The sequence below is a fragment of the Cervus canadensis genome, chromosome 9, assembly GCF_019320065.1.
Source record: "Cervus canadensis isolate Bull #8, Minnesota chromosome 9, ASM1932006v1, whole genome shotgun sequence".
NCBI lineage: Eukaryota > Metazoa > Chordata > Mammalia > Artiodactyla > Cervidae > Cervus > Cervus canadensis.
The window spans coordinates 76,696,848-76,716,729 of NC_057394.1; the positions used below are offsets into that span (position 1 = coordinate 76,696,848).

At 40.9% G+C, this 19,882-nt stretch overlaps 1 protein-coding gene across 6 annotated transcripts in view; it reads right to left on the minus strand.

The window, feature by feature from the left end:
• FRY (FRY microtubule binding protein) overlaps positions 1–19,882 on the minus strand; it is a 424,070-nt gene that overhangs the window by 182,402 nt on the left and 221,786 nt on the right. For all 6 annotated transcript variants that reach the window (XM_043477466.1, XM_043477462.1, XM_043477461.1 and 3 more), the window contains one exon: positions 18,063–18,262. In XM_043477466.1, coding sequence (XP_043333401.1) covers positions 18,063–18,182 — 120 coding nt within the window. In that variant the 5' untranslated portion in view covers positions 18,183–18,262. The remainder of the gene's footprint in view (positions 1–18,062; positions 18,263–19,882) is intronic.

The window sequence follows — 19,882 nt, forward strand, 5'->3', positions numbered from 1 at the left end:
CAGTGCCTGCAGTCAGGAGGTACTATACAGAAGGGTGAATTATTATTATTGCCTACATGCTAGGGTTAAGGTTAAAATTAGTGCATCTGAAACATGACAGGAAAGCCCCAAAATGGTTGTTATTCTTATAAAAACCTGTCTTATTCCTCTTTGTATAATGCATAGTCTCAAGTACAATCACTTGCACTTGGAAGTTAAAAAGCACTGTCTGTCTATCTGTAAGCTACTATCACAACATCTTATATAATATACATTAGTATAATTGTTTACATGATCTGTGAAAATCAAGACTTGTGCTGGTTACTCAGAAACACAGAAAACAAACTTATGGTTACCAAAACAAGAAGGGAGGAGGGGATAATAAAAGCTTGGGATTGGCAGATATACATTACTATATGTATTAAATAATGCAGATAAAAACACAAGGGTCAAAAAAAAAACAAAAACAAAAACACAAGGGTCTACTGTACAGCACACGGAACTATATTCAGTATCTTATAATAAGCTATAATGGGAAAGAATCTTAAAAAGAATAAGGAAGAAAAAAAAGACCTGCGTTGGTCAAAACTGTACTCAAACACTCTGTTTTGACCCAAAGACCATTTAAAGGTAACTAAGTATTAATAAGCACATTGTGGTTGGTGTTCACTCAACTGTGTCCAACTCTTTACAGTATATACGTTAAATGGAATTCTACTCAACAACGAAGATGAGTGAGTTACTGATGAATAATAAATGGATACTGCCTCAAATGTACTATGCTCAGTGAAAAGCAGGCACAAAAGAGTACACCGTATGTGGCTTCCATTTATATAAAAGTCTAGAAACTGGGAATGAACCTCCACATAGATCAATAGTTGCTCGAGGCCCCGGGGGGCGGGGGTGGGGGGCGGGTTATGGGCCTGCACAGGGCCTCAGCAAACTCCTAAGGATTATGGAAACATTCTGTATCTGGATGGTGGCGATGCTGAAATGGGTGTGCAAATTTGTCCAAATTCATCAAATCATAGATTTTAATCCCCTATAGATTATTGTATATAAATTGTAATTTAATGACACTGACTTAAAGTAAACCTCTTCACTGAGTGAATGCGAAGAATCCCTCATCTGTCTGAAAGGCATTTTATTTTCTTGGAGACCAAAGGGAGGAGGGGAGGCAATTCTGTTAAAAACCACCTGATAAAAAACAGTTCTGATAAAAAATAGCACAAAGAGTGCAGGGAACGCTGCCACTTTGGCCATTTGTGAATCAGAATTTGGCTTGACTCATGGGTAAGCATTTTCCTTCCTCTGAAGGTTCCACAATCCATTAAGTATCTTGAATTTTGGTTTTGCTCATAAGACAAAACAGGCAATTTCATATGCAGTATCCTCATGATCATCATTATATAATGTTCATTACATACCCAGATTTGTGTAGCCAATCAAAACTTCCCAGCTAAAGCTGAAATGATCCAGTTACCTTAACCAAAAAAAAAAAGGTATGGTTTTCTGGTAAAATAAAAACTCTAGGAGGTAAAGATTTGGAAAAAAAGTAGATCAAAATCTACTTACTCTGTTTTTTAAAGTGCTATTAACCGGCAGTGTTCTGGAATTAATAGTGGATATTGTACAGCTTTATGAATACTCACTGAATTGCACAAAATGATGAACTTCATGGTATGTGAAAGTGAACAGGAAAGTCGCTCAGTCGTGTCCGAATCTTTGTGACCCATGGACTGCAGCCCGCCAGGTTCCTCTCTCCATGGAATTCTCCAGGCAAGAATCCTGGAGTGGGTAGCCGTTCCCTTCTTCAAGGGATCTTCCCAACCCAGGCATGGAACCCAGGTCCTCCCACATTCCAGGTGGATTCTTTACCCCTGAGCCACCAGAAAAGCCCAAGAATCCTGGAGTGGGTAGCTAATCCCTTCTCCAGCGGATCTTCCCAGCCCATGAATTGAACCAGGGTCTCCTGCCTTGCAGGTGAATTCTTTACCAACTGAGCTACTAAGGAAGCCCTCATAGTATGTGAACATACCTCAGTTTTAAAAAAGCAATACTTACCTGTTAGGTCAAACAAAAAACTATTTAAAGATTTTATTACCTAACCTTTCCACAAACTTCTATAACTACAACCTATGAATTAAGTAGAAATTCCTAAAATTTGAAAATACCATCAAACAGAATGCTGACTTTTAAGAATCACTGAAGTTGGAAATATTAGATATACATGTAAATGGAAATAAAAAATACCTAATAAAATATGTCTTTTTGTTAATGCATGACTCGTAGAATTTTAGCCAGTTAAAATTACTATGGTGCTAAAGACTGCCTCTGACTAAAACTGTATCAATGACTTTCAGAAAAGTCAAAATGCAAAATGCTATGTGGAAACATAGTGGTATTAGATCGTAGTGATTGCAGGAATGAGCCTTCAATGTTTAATTATTATGTCACATTAATGAACTTACTTTTATTGGTATTTTCTGTCACTTTAAAAATGATGTATTTTCAAATGATCTTTTGTGTTAAAAACGATGTCTCTATAAGTAGTAAAAACTAAGCATACAATCAAAAAGGCTTGACTGGAGATAACTTGAGGAACAACATTCCCCTGGTTTTGTATTCTCAAAAAGAAGAAACTTTGATCATCTTCTCATAGTAGCTGGCCATAAAAATTATAGCCTCACTCAAGAATGAATTGAACTGGATACTGTTAAGTTGAAATAAAAAGTGCTATGGTGCTTTTTTTTTTTTTTTAATTACTTCATGATACTTTCCATATGGTTTACATGCTGTAAGGTTCAATCGAACTTTTACTCTCATGGTATATTGAATTTCATTTCATGGCCAAAAAAGCCCATTTAACAGTCACAAAAGAACAATTTTTCATTTGTATGAATCCAAGAATACTCCTAACAAGGCAAACAAACTTCAAGTCGAACAGTACACAGAAAAAAAGTGAGTTTGTGAGCTCACTGGAAAGATCACGTCATTTAGCAGCCCAATGCAACCTTTCAACAATTATGTCTGGTTTCAGCTACTAATAGTATTTTGTTTCTGGCTTAGGGTGAGTTTTCAGATTCCTGGTGAAAGTCTTACTAGATTAAGTAAGGGGTGCCAGGTTGAGCTGCTTTGCTAAGAAAAAGCTATTTTAAAAGTTATATATTTATTTATAACTTGGAAAATAATCCAGTACTTTGTCAAGTGTAATATAAATATTTCTTATCTGACCTGAATTGTTTCTCAGTCTCCTTTGAGGACAGCATTACTTTAATTCTATCTCTATACTCAGTAGGAAAGTATATCTAGAAATTATTTTTATTCTTTTCACATTTCCCTTATTAGGTTTGTTGAAGCAAGAGAGTCTCTACTAAGAGAAGTTTGGCTAAAAACACTAGCTGGTTGTCCTTCTGGAAAGCTAACTTGAATCCACAGTGCAGAGAGATACTAAAGGTGCTCTTTCTCCTATTTGCACATCCTTAGATGACATATGTGTAACATCTGGTTGTCAGGCTGGCGTATACAACAGTGCAAAAAAAAAACAACCCACCAATTTGCAAATTCTGATCATGATGAAATATTATCTTGAAATGTCAACACTGAGGTTAGTGACTGACTATCAGGCTTCCCTAGTGGCTCAGTTGGTAAAGAATCTGCCTGCAATGCAGGAGACCCAGGTTCGATCTCTGGGTTGGGAAGATCCCCTGGAGAAGGGCATGGCAACAGACTCCAGTATTCTTGCCTGGAGAATTCCATGGGCGGAGGAGCCTGATGGGTTAATGTCCGGTGGTCAAAAGAGTTGGACACGACTGAGTGACTAACACTTCACTTCATCAGGCTTTAACATGACTAATTATAATAGTTTTCATGAAAATACACCATATAAAGATCCCAATTTAATTAGAGACAGTAATTCTGTCCTTCAATTAGTATAGCAGGATTTCCTAATTCACAAATTCCTTAAATATTAAAAAAAAAAAAAAGTTCCTGATGAAAGGATCTGATATCTTCTGATATCTTGACATCAGCAGACAACTGAGGTATCTGAAAAGGTGAAACACAAGACTACAGCAGAATGTTCAATCCATATACAGGCCGGAGGCACCAAAACAAACAAAAAAAAGAGCTCTTTTATAACTGCAAATAGACTATAGAACAACCTTGGTCTCTTAGTTCTTGTCAGATCTGGTCTGAAATCCTAAGAGGAGGTTGGGTGAGTGTGCATTTCACTTACAAAAGGCTATGCTTCCTCACAGCCACAATCAGACTCCTTAAAACTACTAGACCCCGTCTCGCACTTGGTTTGTTGGTGGTAGGTCACCTGTGTCAGTGTTCCAGCACTGTCTCGGTTTGGGGTTAACTGGAGAGCTGTGCTGTTGCCAGTTGTGACAGCAGGTAGAGGAGGAGCTGAGAGCCTGAGACGCAGGGCCAAGAAACGAAGGTGTGTCAGCAGGCAGGGCTGCCTGAATCTAGACCCACAGTCACATGCGGGAATGCAGTCGATAGCTACTTGCTTGGCCTTTCCACATCTGTGCCAGCTCACCGTGACTGCTGTCCCTATAGGCTTGATCTCAAGGCATGACACACTCACTAGAGACTGGTGGTGTGGGTGCAACCAAGAGTGGCATCCTGGATTCTTTAAACACTTGCACACCAAAACGCTCTTCTGTATTACTTCTAGTTTATTTTTTGTTGTTCAGTTGCGTCCAACTCTTTGTGACCCCGTGGACTGTAGCCCATCAGGCTCCTCTGTCCATGGGATTTCCCAGGCAGGAATACTGGACAGGGTTGTCACTTCCTTCTCCAGGGGAATCTTCCCCACCCAAGGATCAAACCATGTCTCCTACATTGGCAGGTGGATTTTTTTACCACTGAGCCACCAGGGAAGCCCCATAGTTTATTTTTAGTCTTATATTATAATAGAAATCATATATGGTAGTCTGTACAGATGTGAGAGTTGGACCATAAAGAAGGCTAAGCGTCAGCAAATTGATGCTTTCGAACTGTGGTGCTGCAGAAGACTCTTGAGAGTCCCTTGAACAGCAGGGAGATCAAACCAGTCAATCCTAAAGGAAATCAACTCTGAATATTCATTGGAAGGAATGATGCTGAAGCTCCAAAACTTTGGCCACCTAATGCGAAGAGTCAACTCATTGGAAAAGAGTGATGCTGGGAAACGCTGAGGGCAGGAGAAGGCAGCGACAGAGGATGAGATGGTTGGATGGCATCACCGACTCAATGGACATGATGTTTCAACAAACTCTGGGAGACAGTGAGGGACAAGGAAGCCTGGCGTGCTGCAGTCCATGGGGTTGCAAAGAGTTGGACATGACTGAGCGACTTCACTTTCACTTTTCACTTTTATGCATTGGAGGAGGAAACGGCAACCCACTCCAGTGTTCTTGCCTGGAGAATCCCAGGGACAGGGGAGCCTGGTGGGCTGCCGTCTATGGGGTTGCACAGAGTCGGACATAACTGAAGCGACTTAGCAGCAGCAGCAAGCAACTGAACAACAGAAATTCCCTGACTTGTGTCACTTATGTTAGCAAACTAGCTGTGCTTAGTTGCTCAGTCATGTCCGATTCTTTGGAACCCCATGGACTATAACCTGCCAGGCTCCCCTGTCCGTAGGGATTACCTAGGCAAAAACACTGGAGTGGGTTGCCATACCCTCCTCCAGGTGATCTTCTTGACCCGGGGATCGAATCCAGGTCTCCCGTATTGCAGGCAGATTCTTTCCCATCTGAGCCACCAGTGAAACTAACAAGTAAGATCCCGTCATGTGATTACTAAGACTCCCTCCCTGCATCCCTCAGTTAGCATCTCTATGACTGTCTGTCACCCCTCACCTATGTTCCAAGCTCAATACAGGGATACTATTTCCTCCATTAACTGTTTTGTGAGCAGAGGCTATCAAGACTTGAGCAATTCCAAAAATAAAACCTTCCCAATGTCACACGGACTTTCATCCTAAAAGTGTTTTTAAATATCAGAATGTTACAGGAAGGTGAGCTCTGCTCAGTTCTAGGCTCTGATGGAGGACAAGATGAAAGGGGTGTGTTCTCTGAGGTGATGCAGATCTTTTCCTCTTTCCAGGTTTCAATTAGAGAATAAATCACTTGCTTTCTAAGTCTTAGGTGAGTCAGAATTTCTTCTTCTTCCTATTGGCATTTCATGCTGATAGGCCATAGATCCAGATGAAAGCTCTGCTCAGTAGCTGGTTTAGCTTCACTGCAGCTCCTGGTGAAGACAATGGTGACTTTAACCTGAGTGGATGCACTGGGATGTGACTTACTCACTCAGACACGTGGAGACTTAATGCTTACATTTGTTATGTACACCAGAGGAAAAACTGGGCTTGATTGTGAACATTTCATAAAAGAAAAACCATGATGAATCACAGCTAAGTGACTTTGTTGGAAGCACAGGCTGGTAGCAGAGCTCTGATGAAAAACCAAGTTTCCTGTGTATTGGCCAAATTATAGGAAGGAGGGTGGACAGAACAGGCAGTCTGAGAAGTGTGGTTGAAGATTCTTGAAGGTACACACTTCTGGTTATTACATACGTAAGTTCTGAGGATGTAACGTACAGCAAAGTGACTATAGTTGACAATACCGAGTTGCATGTTTGAAAGTTGTGAAGAGAGTAAATCTCAAGAATTCTCAGGCTTCCCTGGTGACTAAGTGGTAAAGAGTCTGACTGGCAATGCAGGAGACATGGGTTCTGTCTCTGGTCCAGGAAGATCACACATGCCTTGGGGCAACTAAGCCTATACGCCACAATTACTGAGCCTGTGCTCGAGAGCCCGGGAACCACAACTGCGGAAGCCCAGGCGCCCTAGGGCCTGTGCTCTGCAACAGGAGAAGCCACCCCAAAGAGAAGCCCGAGCACTGCGACCAGACAGTAGTCCCTGCTCTTTCCAACTAAAGAAAAGCCCAGGCAGCAACAAAGACCCACCACAGCCAAAAATAAATCATTTCAAAAAGTTCCTTTAAAATAGGATTACATTAAAAACTTCTCATCACACACACACACACAAAAATGTAACCATGTAAGGTGATGGTTTAGTCACTAAGTCGTGTCCGACTCTTGTGACCCCATGGACTGTAGCCCACCAGGCTCCTCTGTCCATAGGATTCTCCAGGCAAGAATACTGGAGTGGGTTGCCATTTCCTTCTCCAGGGGATCTTCCCAACCCAGGAATTGAACCCAGGTCTCCTGCACTGCAGGCAGATTCTTTACTAACTGAGCTATGAGGGAAGACCATGTAAGGTGATGGATGTTGACTAAACTTATTGTGGTGATCATTTTATAAGATATATATGACATTGCTATGCTGTACATCTGAAACCAATACGATGTCACATATCAATTTTACCTCAATAAAACAGGAAAAATCAGTTTGATTAGATGACTGTTAAAATTATTTTTTCTTCTGAGGTTTTCAACAAATTTAAATATATGAATGAGAGAAAGGAAAGTTCTTCAAATTTTCCAAACATGTTTTACTTAGTTGAGTAATCCAGCTTTTACTTTTTGGGACATTGGCTTTCCAACACTACAGTGTTCCTACTTGTCTCCCAGATCCCTACCCTCAAGACGCTGTGAAATTTCCTCTTGGAAAGCCTTGGAAAACCGTTCTACGTAGACGCACTTCAAACCCCTAGTTTCATTTCCTAAGTCCTCACAAGCTATACCCGCATAAACCTCAAGTATTGATATTTTGCTGGCTCTAAGGTGAGAGAGCAGGGGTGTTGCCTTGTATAAACTTTTATTTGTTTGCCTCTGTCACCTCTCAGAGCTTAAGTCCCTAAAGAATCCACACCAGGTCTGCCCAAACCAGCTTTGGCTTTGCCTTTCTCATGGCCAAGGTGGAGTTCAGAACAACCACCCTGACAATACCAGGGCAGGGCAACAGCAAGCAGCCAACCCCTCTGCTCAAGCCTCCACTCCTTCTGAACAACACAGAGAGGAAGCACCAGGATGACCGCCAGAGAAACACACTAGGGGATTTACTTAGTTGATACCAGTTTCTAGGCGACCACGAGAATCACAGTGATGGTGATAATGCAGCATCTGGCAGGTGCTAAGAATCATGTCAGAGCTCCACCTATTACCCTGACTTCTCTCGTCCACCCATGAGCTAGGCTCTTGCACATGAGAAAAAAAGGAGAGGGACTGACTGGCCTTCCAACACTAAAGAGATGGAATCAGGATTTGAATTCAGATCAGTCTGAATGAAAAGCTGCTTTGTTTTTGGTTTTATCTCTTCTCGCCCACTAAATCTCCAAAGTCAAGATTATTGGGACTCATGAATTTTGAAAAGCTGGAGAGTCTTGATTTTTTGGAAAAGAGTTTATTGAGAAGGTAATTGCCTGTGACTCCTAGTGACAGATGCTATATTAATGGAGAGACGCAGAGATAATGAGAGCATATATTCTGAGGCTTAGTCTGACCGCTAAGAGTCAACCTGACTCTCCTCTCCACACACTGCTTGGGTGAAGTGGGAGCAGGTGACCGTTTCAGTGAATAATGAGGTATCCTTAGATGGCCCAAGGCAGAAGGCTAAGAATTAACTTGTACTCGGCAGACTGTAGGGCTTTCATCTGCTGAGGGGTACAAAGGACAGAACAAAATCCAGTATTATCAATTCAGAGGTTGGCAAGATGACCCTGAGAAACATACAGGATCCTACATTCTTTTTGAGTTACCATATTAATATTTTTTCACCCATTCATCTATCCACTCCTTTTATTCATATACTTACTCATTTAAACAAAACACTTACTGTCTACTGTGTATAAAGGAGACTTTCTAGACATGGGGATATACATGTATTTGTATGTGTGCATGTGTAGATAAGACACAGTAAGTAATGCCTGTAAGGAACTTAAAGGCTACTAAAGTGCGTCTTTTTTCATTTCTTTCTTTTTTTGGCCACTCCCTATGGCTTATGAGAACTTAGTTCCCCAACCAGGGATTGAACCTGGACCCTCAGCAGTGAAAGCAGTCCTAACTGTTGGTCCTTTGGTGAATTCCTAAAGTGCTTCTTCAACTTAAAACAGAAATTCTGTATCCTTCACCCCTACTCATCATAAAAATATATATTTGATACCAAGGTCTGGTAGATATACACACAACTGAAAGTTTCATAAAACAACATGCACCCTTAAAACCTATAACGTTCTGACATTTTCTATTCTAGTCCATTCTAATACTCTTATTTAATGAAGCCAGTTTGCCTGAGATAATGGTACAGTGATTCAGATAGAGATTTACAGGTACGTTTACCCACATCTGTATAACTGTGTGGAGTCAGGGAAGAAATCAAATAACCTTTCCAGATGATGAGGTATTTAAGATGGGCCTTAAAAGAGGAAGGCAGGATGAAGAGCTGAGGGCATTCCAGGAAGAGGGGCCGGTGGGCTATATACACAGTGACAGGCAAGCACAGAACTGAAACACAGGGGATAAAGATGGACATAAAGGCCATAACACAGGACATAAAGATGCACAGGTGAAGAAAGACAGGCTGGAGTCAAATCAAGGAGCAAAAGGGTGTGAAACGAAGGTTTTAAATAACAGAATGAAAGGGACAGGCTTGTATTTAGGGAAAATTCATCAGGAAGGACCAGAAGAGGAAGACTTGGTGACAGTCCCCTCAATTCAGTTCAGTTACACTGCTGCTGCTAAGTCGCTTCAGTCGTGTCTGACTCTGTGCAACTTCATAGATGGCAGCCCACCAGGCTCCCCTGTCCCTGGGATTCTCCAGGCAAGAACACTGGAGTGGGTTGCCATTTCCTCCTCCAATGCATAAAAGTGAAAAGTGAAAGTGAAGTCGCTCAGCTGTGTCCAACTCTTTGTGACCTTATGGACTGAAGCACGCCAGGCTTCCCTGTCCATCACCAACTCCCGGAGCTTGCTCAAATTCATGTCCTTCGAGTTGGTGATGACATCCAACCATCTCATCCTCTGTCGTCCCCTTCTCCTCCTGCCTTCTATCTTTCCCAGCATCAGGCTTTTTTCCAATGAGTCAGTTCTTCACATCAGGTGGCCAAAGAACTGGAGTTTCAGCTTCAGCATCAGTCCTTCCAATGAATATTCAGGACTGATTTCCTTTAGGATGGACTGGTTGGATCTCCTTGCAGTCCAAGGGACTCTCAAGAGTCTTCCCCAACACCACAGTTCAAAAGCATCAATTTTTCGATGCTCAGTTTTCTTTATGGTCCAACTCTCACAATCATACATGACCACTGGAAAAACCATAGCTTTGACTAGACAATCCCCTCACTCTTCCTTTTATTCATCTTGGGGTCACCCCATCTTGCCATGGGAATATCTGCTTGTACAGGAACCTCACAATGCAAAGACCCACCCTGTCCTTATCTGCATGAAAGCAAACCAAGAATTCCGTAGAGGGCTCTGGCAGGATAATAGACCAAGATAATACAAAAGTTCACAGGCTATAAACACTTGAAAATGGTGAGTGGAATATAGGACTTTTTTAAGTGAAGAAATGAATTCACAAGAAAGGAAAAGGGAAATGAAAAGCAGAAAGATAGGAGGTGATGCAGTGGATACACAGGGGGAGAGCTACTGGTCTCATTAGGCTGGAGGCTTTCTGTTGCTGTCCACTTGGGGACAGGAAACAAAGCTGTGAACCTTGAGAGGTGGGGCACTGGAGATAAGATGCCCACATAAAGTGTGGTCCTAAACAGTGGATGAGCGACAAATCTATGTCCCGGCACAAGAAGATGAAAAGATATTCCAATGGCCCTTGCCTCAGTTCTAGGTAAAAACAACACAATCCTCCCCAAGAATTTTAAACCACAGTCTAAAGTCTTGTAAGAGTTTGGAGCTTATATTTGTATCACCTTCCAGGTGCAGAAATTCCCAAACCAAGAAATTAATATAATATTTGGCCCAAGACAGTGAAGATTCTGGGGCTAATCTAAGAGAGGACACAAACAAAAATGCATGTTTAAGGTGATCAAAGACACAAAATAGAAGTTCTAAACATAAGAAATCCCTCAAATTAACAAAATCCTCACCTAAATAGATTTTAAAACATACTTCTAGAAAGAAAACACTATATCACCAAAATTATAACTCTCATTGGACACATTATACAGCAGATTAGACACTGCCCAAGAGTTGTCATGGTTTAGCTGCCAAGTCATGTCTAACTCTTTGGTGACCCTATGGACTGTAGCCCATCAGGCTCCTCTGTCCATGAAATTTCTCAAGCAAGAATATTGGAGTGGATTACCATTTCCTTCTCCAGAGTATCTTCTCGACCCAGGGATTGAACCTGTGTCTCCTGCATTAACAGGTGGATTTTTTACCACTGGACCACCAGGGAAGCCCTATAGCCCAAGACAGGATTAATAAATTGAAGATTAGACCTGAAGAATTGACTCAGAATACAGCAGCAAGATAGAGGGGTAGAAATAATTAAAGAATGGTAAAAAGACAGGTAATAAAGCAATGTGTATCTAATATGAATGCCAGAAAAAAGAGGAAGAGTGGAGAAGTGGTAATCTTCAAATAATTAATAGCTAAAAATTTTTAAAACTGATGAAAAACATGAACCTTCAATTTAAGAAGCATCAGATTCTCAAACAGGAAAATAGAAATAAATCCACATCTCAACAGAGTGTGGTGAAACTGCAGAAAGCTATAGACAAAGCAAAAAAAAAAACAAAAAAAACCCATAAAAACAGACAGAGAAAAAAGTAAATAATCCACAAACAAATAGCAAATCAACCAGACGGTTCAACAGCAGTGCTAGAGGCAACATGGTGAAACTTATCGGCAAAAGTCTCGAAGGAGAATAAATGTGAAACTAGAATTCTATTCTCAGCTGAAATATCACTGATAATTCAGGGGAAAATCCGAGCATCTGAGATAAACTAAACCAAGTGATTTACCCCCCACTGATTATAACTTGAATAACTATAAAAAGATACACTTTGGGAAAAATAAATTTTAAACCAGAGGAAAGGAGCAGGAGGCAAGAGGGATAGCATCTGTTTCTCTGTTTTGAGATAAAAGTATAAAAAAGTTACAGATGACCCAATTGACCTTGTTTAAAACACTGCTTGGGAAAAGTAAAATAATAGTGAGACCAGCCAGGAGCAAATACTATCAAATGACCTCATAAAGCAACAGAAACTGAGTAAAATTATTGACTTATCCATAAATATTAATGAATATGAATTTTAGGTATGAAGAACAATATTGCTAAACTGGTGAAACATCTTTAACAAGAAAAAAATCTAATATTTTATCTTGGTAGAACATCTTTGTTTCCCGTCCTTTTCCCCCCATTTAAGTTAGCTATCTGGACATCAGTAACTCATAAGTACAACTTTAATTTAACATTGTATATAACTGATCTCACACAGTGTAACTGATGTGGTTTAAAAGAAACTGAAGGTTTCTTTCAAAAAGGAAACTGAGAAATACAGATTCCTGAGTAGCCCCATAAACAATAAATCAATACTTCCAAATTTTTAAAAATTATTTTTGCTACTCCCATACAAGTTTTAATTATATTAGAGATAAGACAATACAACTTTGTGATATGATACAATCCATATGAATCCAGGCTTTTCAACAACTTTCTAAATAAAATCAATTTCTGTAAGAGAAATACTGAAAGTGAAAGTGAAAGTGAAGTCGCTCAGTCGTGTCCGACTCTTTGCGACCCCGTGGACTGGTAGCCTACCAGGCTTCTCCATCCATGGGATTTTCCAAGCAAGAATACTGGAGTGGGTTGCCATTTCCTTCTCCAGAGGATCTTCCTGACCCAGGGATCGAACCTGGGTCTCCCGCATTGCAGGCAGATGCTTTAACCTCTGAGCCACCAGGATACTAGGGGACATTTATTCAGAACTGACTTTAAACATATTACACATATATCAAAATTAACACCTCTTCTTGCTAGGGCTCTAGAACAAAATGCCAAACACACATTTACATTAGACTCAGGTACAAGCCACAGCATCTACTCACATTTATTGTCCAATAAGTAAACAAATTCAAGGGCAAAAATTACTAAGCACTTTTCAACAGACAAGAGAAGGAAATGGCACAGAAGCTTACACCTCTGCCAAAAAATACAAGAGGAATAGTCTTGTTTTATAAAAAGCAACAATACTGAAAATTGATTGAATACCCTTTTTTAGCTAAAAACACAATGTCCATTTACTTGACCATCAGCATCTGGTAAACTCTTTCACCCTGGGCACACAATGAAGATTTGCTGATGAAGACAGCGTACACTTTTTTTTTTCATTTTTCTTGTTTGGGGACCTTTAAGTTGTCTCAGAGAAAGGAACAGAAATGTCTACCTCTAATTAAAAGAACGCTGTGGAACATGTTAGTTTCTCAGACATAATGTTTACTCCAAGAAGAAAAATGTTATGCAAACACATTCCAAACGAAGTAAACTAAAGATGAAAAAGTTAAACCCAATCTAATTTACGTCCTGAATCCTTAACCAACAGTACCTAAACTATTATTTTAGAATCAGGGATGTTCACAATCCAGCCTTCTAAGCGCCTCTATTCAACTACCGTACAACGTCCTTGTGCCTCACGCTAAGTCGTTTCAGTCGTGTCTGGCTCTTTGCGACCCCATGGACTGTACCCGCCAGCCTCCTCTGTCCATGGGATTCTCCAAGCAAGAATACAGGAGTGGGTGCCATTTCCTACTCCAACCCAGGGATCGAACCCAGGTCTCTTATGTCTCCTGCATTAGCAGGCAGGTACTTTACCACTAGTGCCACTTAGGAAGGTATAACTTACTAGTTTCTTGAAAAAATCTACCATGATACACAAGTTCAGAGAGCCCTGATGTGTTTTGGCATGTTTCCACTGTCAATGAGTGAAAGGATTCTTCCTTGTGCCTTTCCACTCTCTCCTTAACTCTTCTGGGATCTTTGGAGCCCAGGTAGCTCCCCACCCCCCATCTTGGGGAGGTGGCCTGGCTCCCCCCACACCTCCCAAGGAGCTCAGAGGCTTCCAGGGATCAGCACTGTTTTGAGCAATGGGAATGAAGGTACGTGAATCTTTGGACCCCATTTATAGGAAAGCCCTCTGTTGCTTTAAGTAATACTTTACTTAAGTCTCTTAAGTAAAGATACCATAGAAGGTATCTTCCTATGAAGATGCCCATGCAAAGACTGGCAGAGTGTAGAATGGTTCTGAGGTGGGCTCTGAAGAGACCCAGCTTGAATTCAAATAAAAACTGTGTGACCTTGGATGATCACTTTTGCCTCTCTGTGCCAGCTTTCCCCATCTATAAACAGGTACATAAATACTCTCTACCTAAGGTCACTGTGAAGATTAAAGGATATATAGTATGTTAAGCACAGTACTTGGCACATAGTTAAGTGCTCCAGAAATATCACCCATTATTAGTAGTAAAAGCACTAGAAACACAAACACACAGGTGAATGGGAAAAAGCTAGAGTACTAAGCTTCATACTAGGTTTCATTTATTATAATTGATTTACAAGAAAACATTTTCCTTAATAGGAAGTTGGAATTCATTGATCTAATAAAAACATTTAAAGGCAAAGTTTGCAATGTTTGGGTTACAAACATTCAAAACATTTCAATATCCTTGAATTTGAGTCCCAAATGTTAAATTGTGATTCTTATAAAGGTTACTATTATTATTATTTGGTAAGAATTTTTGTTTTTATTTTTTAGGTGCCTCACAAGGCATGTATGATCTAAGTTTCTTGACCAGAGATTGAACCCACCCCTCCCCTGCATTGGAAGCTCAGAGTCTTCACCACTGGACTGCCAGGGAAGTCCCTAATAAAGATCATTTTGAACAGATGATGCTGAGTATCATAAGTTACGTAGTTTTCAAGAGACTTAGGCTATGGGCTCCTACAGTCCACAGGGTTGCAAAGAGTCAGACACAACTGAAGCGACTGAGCACGCACAGGCTATGGGCTCAAAGTTACATTTAATTGTTTTAAGCTATGATGCCTTCAAGCCAGCCTCAGACCTCTTCTCCTGGCCCAGTCAGTCTCTTCACAGGAGGTACAAAGCCAGCTTCACAGACAGAGCTGCGTCACTCTGAACTCCTTTCCTTTCTCTTATTGTGAGTGGCCCGCCAAGGTCAGGAGACAAGTAATCTGAATCTTCCAACTGGACTTTCTTCCTTTCCATTATCCTTTTGAGATTTAGCACTCTGTCTTTAGAGCTCTTGTTAAAGTAATTAACATAAGGCTGAAGCACAAGCCTTATTTTGCAGCAGAATCATTTGCAAAGAAGATACTGACTACTGACTTGAAGGGCATTATTCATCTAAGAAAGGGACTGTAGGTAACTGAATCAACAATTTCCCGGCTTCCATTTTCAGGTAACAGAATGGTACTTGTAACTGACTCAAAAAACTTCCTTGGATACTATGTGACGGAGACCATCTGTCTATTTGTTCTCAGACTAGGTAGGAGCTCAGGCAACCCCCTGAAGATTTTTTTTTTTTTGTCTTTTATTTTAAAGACAGGACAAAAGATTTTGACTAAAATACCCAGACACAGCAGAGACTATGAACACAACTTTTCTACAATTTTAATACTTCTTAATGTTAAATTAAGCTTATCTGTCCTAAACCCAGTGGTGAAGTGTACTGCTGAATTCTATCTGCTAATTATTTTAAGGTCCTTGATCCTCAATTATGTTCTTAAATCAGGAAACGTAAATATTATCTTTTAAAACTAGGGACAGAGGTTCATGACATTGTACAGGAGGAAGGGATCAAGACCATCCCCAAGGAGAAGAAATGCAAAAAGGCAAGATGGTTGTCCAATGAGGCCTTACAAATAGCTGTGAATAGAAGAGAAGTGAAAGGCAAAGGAGAAAAGGAAAGATATTCCCATTTGAGTGCAGAGTTCCAAAGAACAGCAAGGAGAGATAAGAAAGCCTTCCTCAGGGATCAATGCAAAGAAATAGGGGAAAACAACAGAATGTGAAAGTCTAGAGATCTCTTCAAGAAAATTAGAGAAACCAAGGAAACATTTTATGCAAAGATGGGCTCGATAAAGGACAGAAATGATATGGACCTAACAGAAGCATAAGATATCAAGACGAGGTGGCAAGAATACACAGAATTATACAAAAAAGATCTTCACGACCCAGATAATCACGATGATGTGATCATCCGCCTGGAGCCAGACATCCTGGAATGTGAAATCAAGTGAGCTTTAGGAAGCATCACTTCGAACAAAGCTAGTGGAGGTGATGGAATTCCAGTTGGAGCTATTTCAATTCCTAAAAGATGATGTTGTGAAAGTGCTGCACTTTATATGCCAGCAAAGTTGGCAAACTCAGCAGTGGCTACTGGACTGGAAAAGGTCAGTTTTCATTCCAATCCCTAAGAAAGGCAATGCCAAAGAATGCTCAAACTACCGTACAATTGCACTCATCTTACATGCTAGTAAAGTAATGCTCAAAATTCTCCAAGCCAGGCTTCAACAACACGTGAACCATGAACTTCCAGATGTTCAAGCTGGATTTAGAAAAGGCAGAGGAACCAGAGATCAAATTGCCAACATCCACTGGATCATCAAAAAAGCAAGAGAATTCCAGAAAAACATCTACTTCTGCTTTATTGACTATGCCAAAGCCTTTGACTGTGTGGACCACAACAAACTCTGGAAAATTCTTAAAGAAATGGGGATACCAGACCACCTGACTTGCCTCTTGAGAAGTCTGTCTGCAGGTCAGGAAGCAACAGTTAAAACTGGACATGGAACAATGGACTGGTTCCAAATAGGGAAAGGAGTATGTCAAGGTTATATACTGTCACCCTGCTTATTTAACTTATATGCAGAGTACATCATGAGAAAAGCTGGGCTAGAGGAAGCACAAGCTGGAATCAAGATTGTCAGGAGAAATATTAATAACCTCAGATATGCAGATGACACCATCCTTATGGCAGAAAGCAAAGAAGAACTAAAGAGCCTCTTGATGGAAGTGAAAGAGGAGAGTGAAAAAGTTGGCTTAAAATTCAACATTCAGAAAACTAAGATCATGGCATCTGGTCCCATCACTTCATGGCAAATAGATGGGGAAACAGTGGAATCAGTGACAGACTTTATTTTGGGGGGCTCCAAAATTACTGCAGATGGTGATTGCAGCCATGAAATTAAAAGACGTTTGCTCCTTGGAAGAAAAGTTATGACCAACCTAGACAACATATTAAAAAGCAGCGATATTACTTTGCTGACAAAGGTCCATCTAGTCAAAGCTATGGTTTTTTCAGAAGTCATGTATGGATGTGAGAGTCGGACTATAAAGAAAGCTGAGTGCTGAAGAATCGATGCTTTTGAACTGTGGTGTTGGAGAAGACTCTTGAGAGTCCCTTGGACTGCAAGGAGATCCAACCAGTTCATCCTAAAGGGAATCAGTCCTGATATTCATTGGAAGGACTAATGCTGAAGCTGAACTCTAACACTTTGGCCACCTGATGGAAAGAACTGACTCATTTGAAAAGACCCTGATGCTGGGAAAGATTGAAGGCAGGAGGAGAAGGGGACAACAGAGGATGAGGTGGTTGGATGGCATCACTGACTCAATGGACATGAGTTTGAGTAAACTCTGGGAGTTGGTGTTGGACAGAGAGGCCTGGTGTGCTGCAGTCCATGGGGTCGCAAATAGTTGCATATGACTGACCAACTGAACTGAACTGAACTGACTGAAAAATTACCTATGGTATCAAAAAGGGCTTCCCAAGTGGTGCAGTGGTTAAAGAATCCGCCTACTGATACAGGAGACACAGGTTCAATCCCTGGGTCAGGAAGAACCCCTGGCAGAAGGAATGGTAACCCTCTCCAACATTCTTGCCTGAAAAATCCCATGGAAAGAGGAACTTGGCAGGTTACAGTCCATGGGGTCGCAAAGAGTTGAATATGACTGAGTACACACACACACACGATGTCAAAAAAACAAACTAGGGGAAAAGCCATCCATCCTTCATCCCTTCCTAGAGCTGTAAAATCTATACTCAGCATCAAGAAGGACTGAAAAAGACACAAGCCTTCTGTGTTTACTCACCAGGGGTTCTGCCATAATGATGCGAATCTTGCGCTCAGCCTGGGTGGTGAAGTTGACAAATAAACTCTTGAGGACATATTCCCCAGGTTTGCTGTCTGGGTCCACATTGACGGGTAACATGGTTGGGGGCCCTTTCTCCTTTTGTGTACCAGAAACAGGTGGAACTGGAGGCTTGATATAACCGTTGCCAACTGGAGAAGCTGAAAAATAGAATGGATATTCTGACCGACTGAAAATAAATCATCAATAATATAAAGATATGAATCACATGAAGAACGCTGTAGGCAATATTATAACAGTGTCACAATTTAATTATTTTGATGACACAAGTGTGCATTATGTCATATTTGAATACATCAAAATACTACTGGTTACTATACTTAGGTAAATCGTGTTGCAAGGACATAATACAGCTGATAAATCCTAAAACATTTAGGATGTTTTTAGCTTTTTTTTTATGTTCCAGGAAAATGGTCTAAGAAAACACACAGTGGAAAACAAGGGATTTTCTTAACCTGGTTTCCCTAATGACCAGGAGCTGTCTTTTGTGCTCCATGCTAATAACAGAAAAGACTCTGAGGTCATCCCTTCTGGAAGTTTCCAAGAGTCAATTTTCAGAAGCCCAGCTAGCTCTTGCTCCCAAAGGGGTTGTCCCTCTTGAAAGATAAAAGGCTCAGGAGTGCCCCCCTCTATGCCATCCAAGGTGTGGCTTCTCCCTCTCACCATCCTTTGGTTCAAGTTGGGCTGTCCCTTCTCATCCCTTCTAAAATGCACAGATTACCTGCTTGGCTGAGATTTTGAACAGAGGCCCATTATCAGAGTCGCCAGTGAGTGGCCTCCTTCAGGATGCAACAGCTGGACCACTGTTTTAACTAGTCTAAGAAAAAAATATATTCACAAATGAAAATTTTATGCCTCTCCACTTTTGAGTGGGGCTTCCCAGGTGGCACCAGTGGTAAAGAATCCTCCTGCCAATGCAGGGCACAAGAGACACAGGTTCGATCCCTGGGTTGGGAGGATCTCCCTGGAGTAGGAAATGGCAATGCACTTCAGTATTCTTGCCTGGAAAATCCCACTGACAAAGGGGCCTGGTGGGCTTTGGTTCATACGGTTGCAGAGTTGGACATTACTAAAGCGACTTTAGCATGCTACTTCAGACTATCCTTTGTTCAGTTCTAACATGCACTAATAGCCCCTTCCACCTGAGTACCTATAAGATGGTCAGTTATCAATATTCAAGGAAAGAAATATGAGAGTAGGTGGGCTTAGGAGAAAGGCATTAGGAATGCTGAGGACAGGACGATGATAAAGTAAACATTTAAAAGGGAAGACTCCATAGTTTGGGGTGACTGGATACAGAGATTAAGGAAGGGAGTAAAGAAAGAAAAGCTGATTCCAGTTTGGACATTGGTTTGGTTTTTAAGAAAATGGTGGGATGTCATTGATAATAAGGGAGGGAAAAAGTTCCCCGTGAAACCTGAAACATGCTTCTCAACACTACAAATAAATTCAAGGCCTCTCTTATCTTCTTTTTGTGAAAGTCACTCAGTTGTGTCTGACTCTTTGCGACCTCATGGACTATGCAGGCCAGAATACTGTAGTGGGTATTTCCCTTCTCCAGGGGATCTTCCCAACCCAGGGATAGAACCCAGGTCTCGTATATTGCAGGCGGATTCTTTACCAGCTGAGCCACAAGGGAAGCCCTATCTTCTTTTTAACTCAAGCCAAATTCAGGAAGCCAGGCAAAAATTTCACTAATTTCATAGAATTACCAATATGTTTTCACATCATGCAGATTCTGTCATCTTTTCTAATGTCTC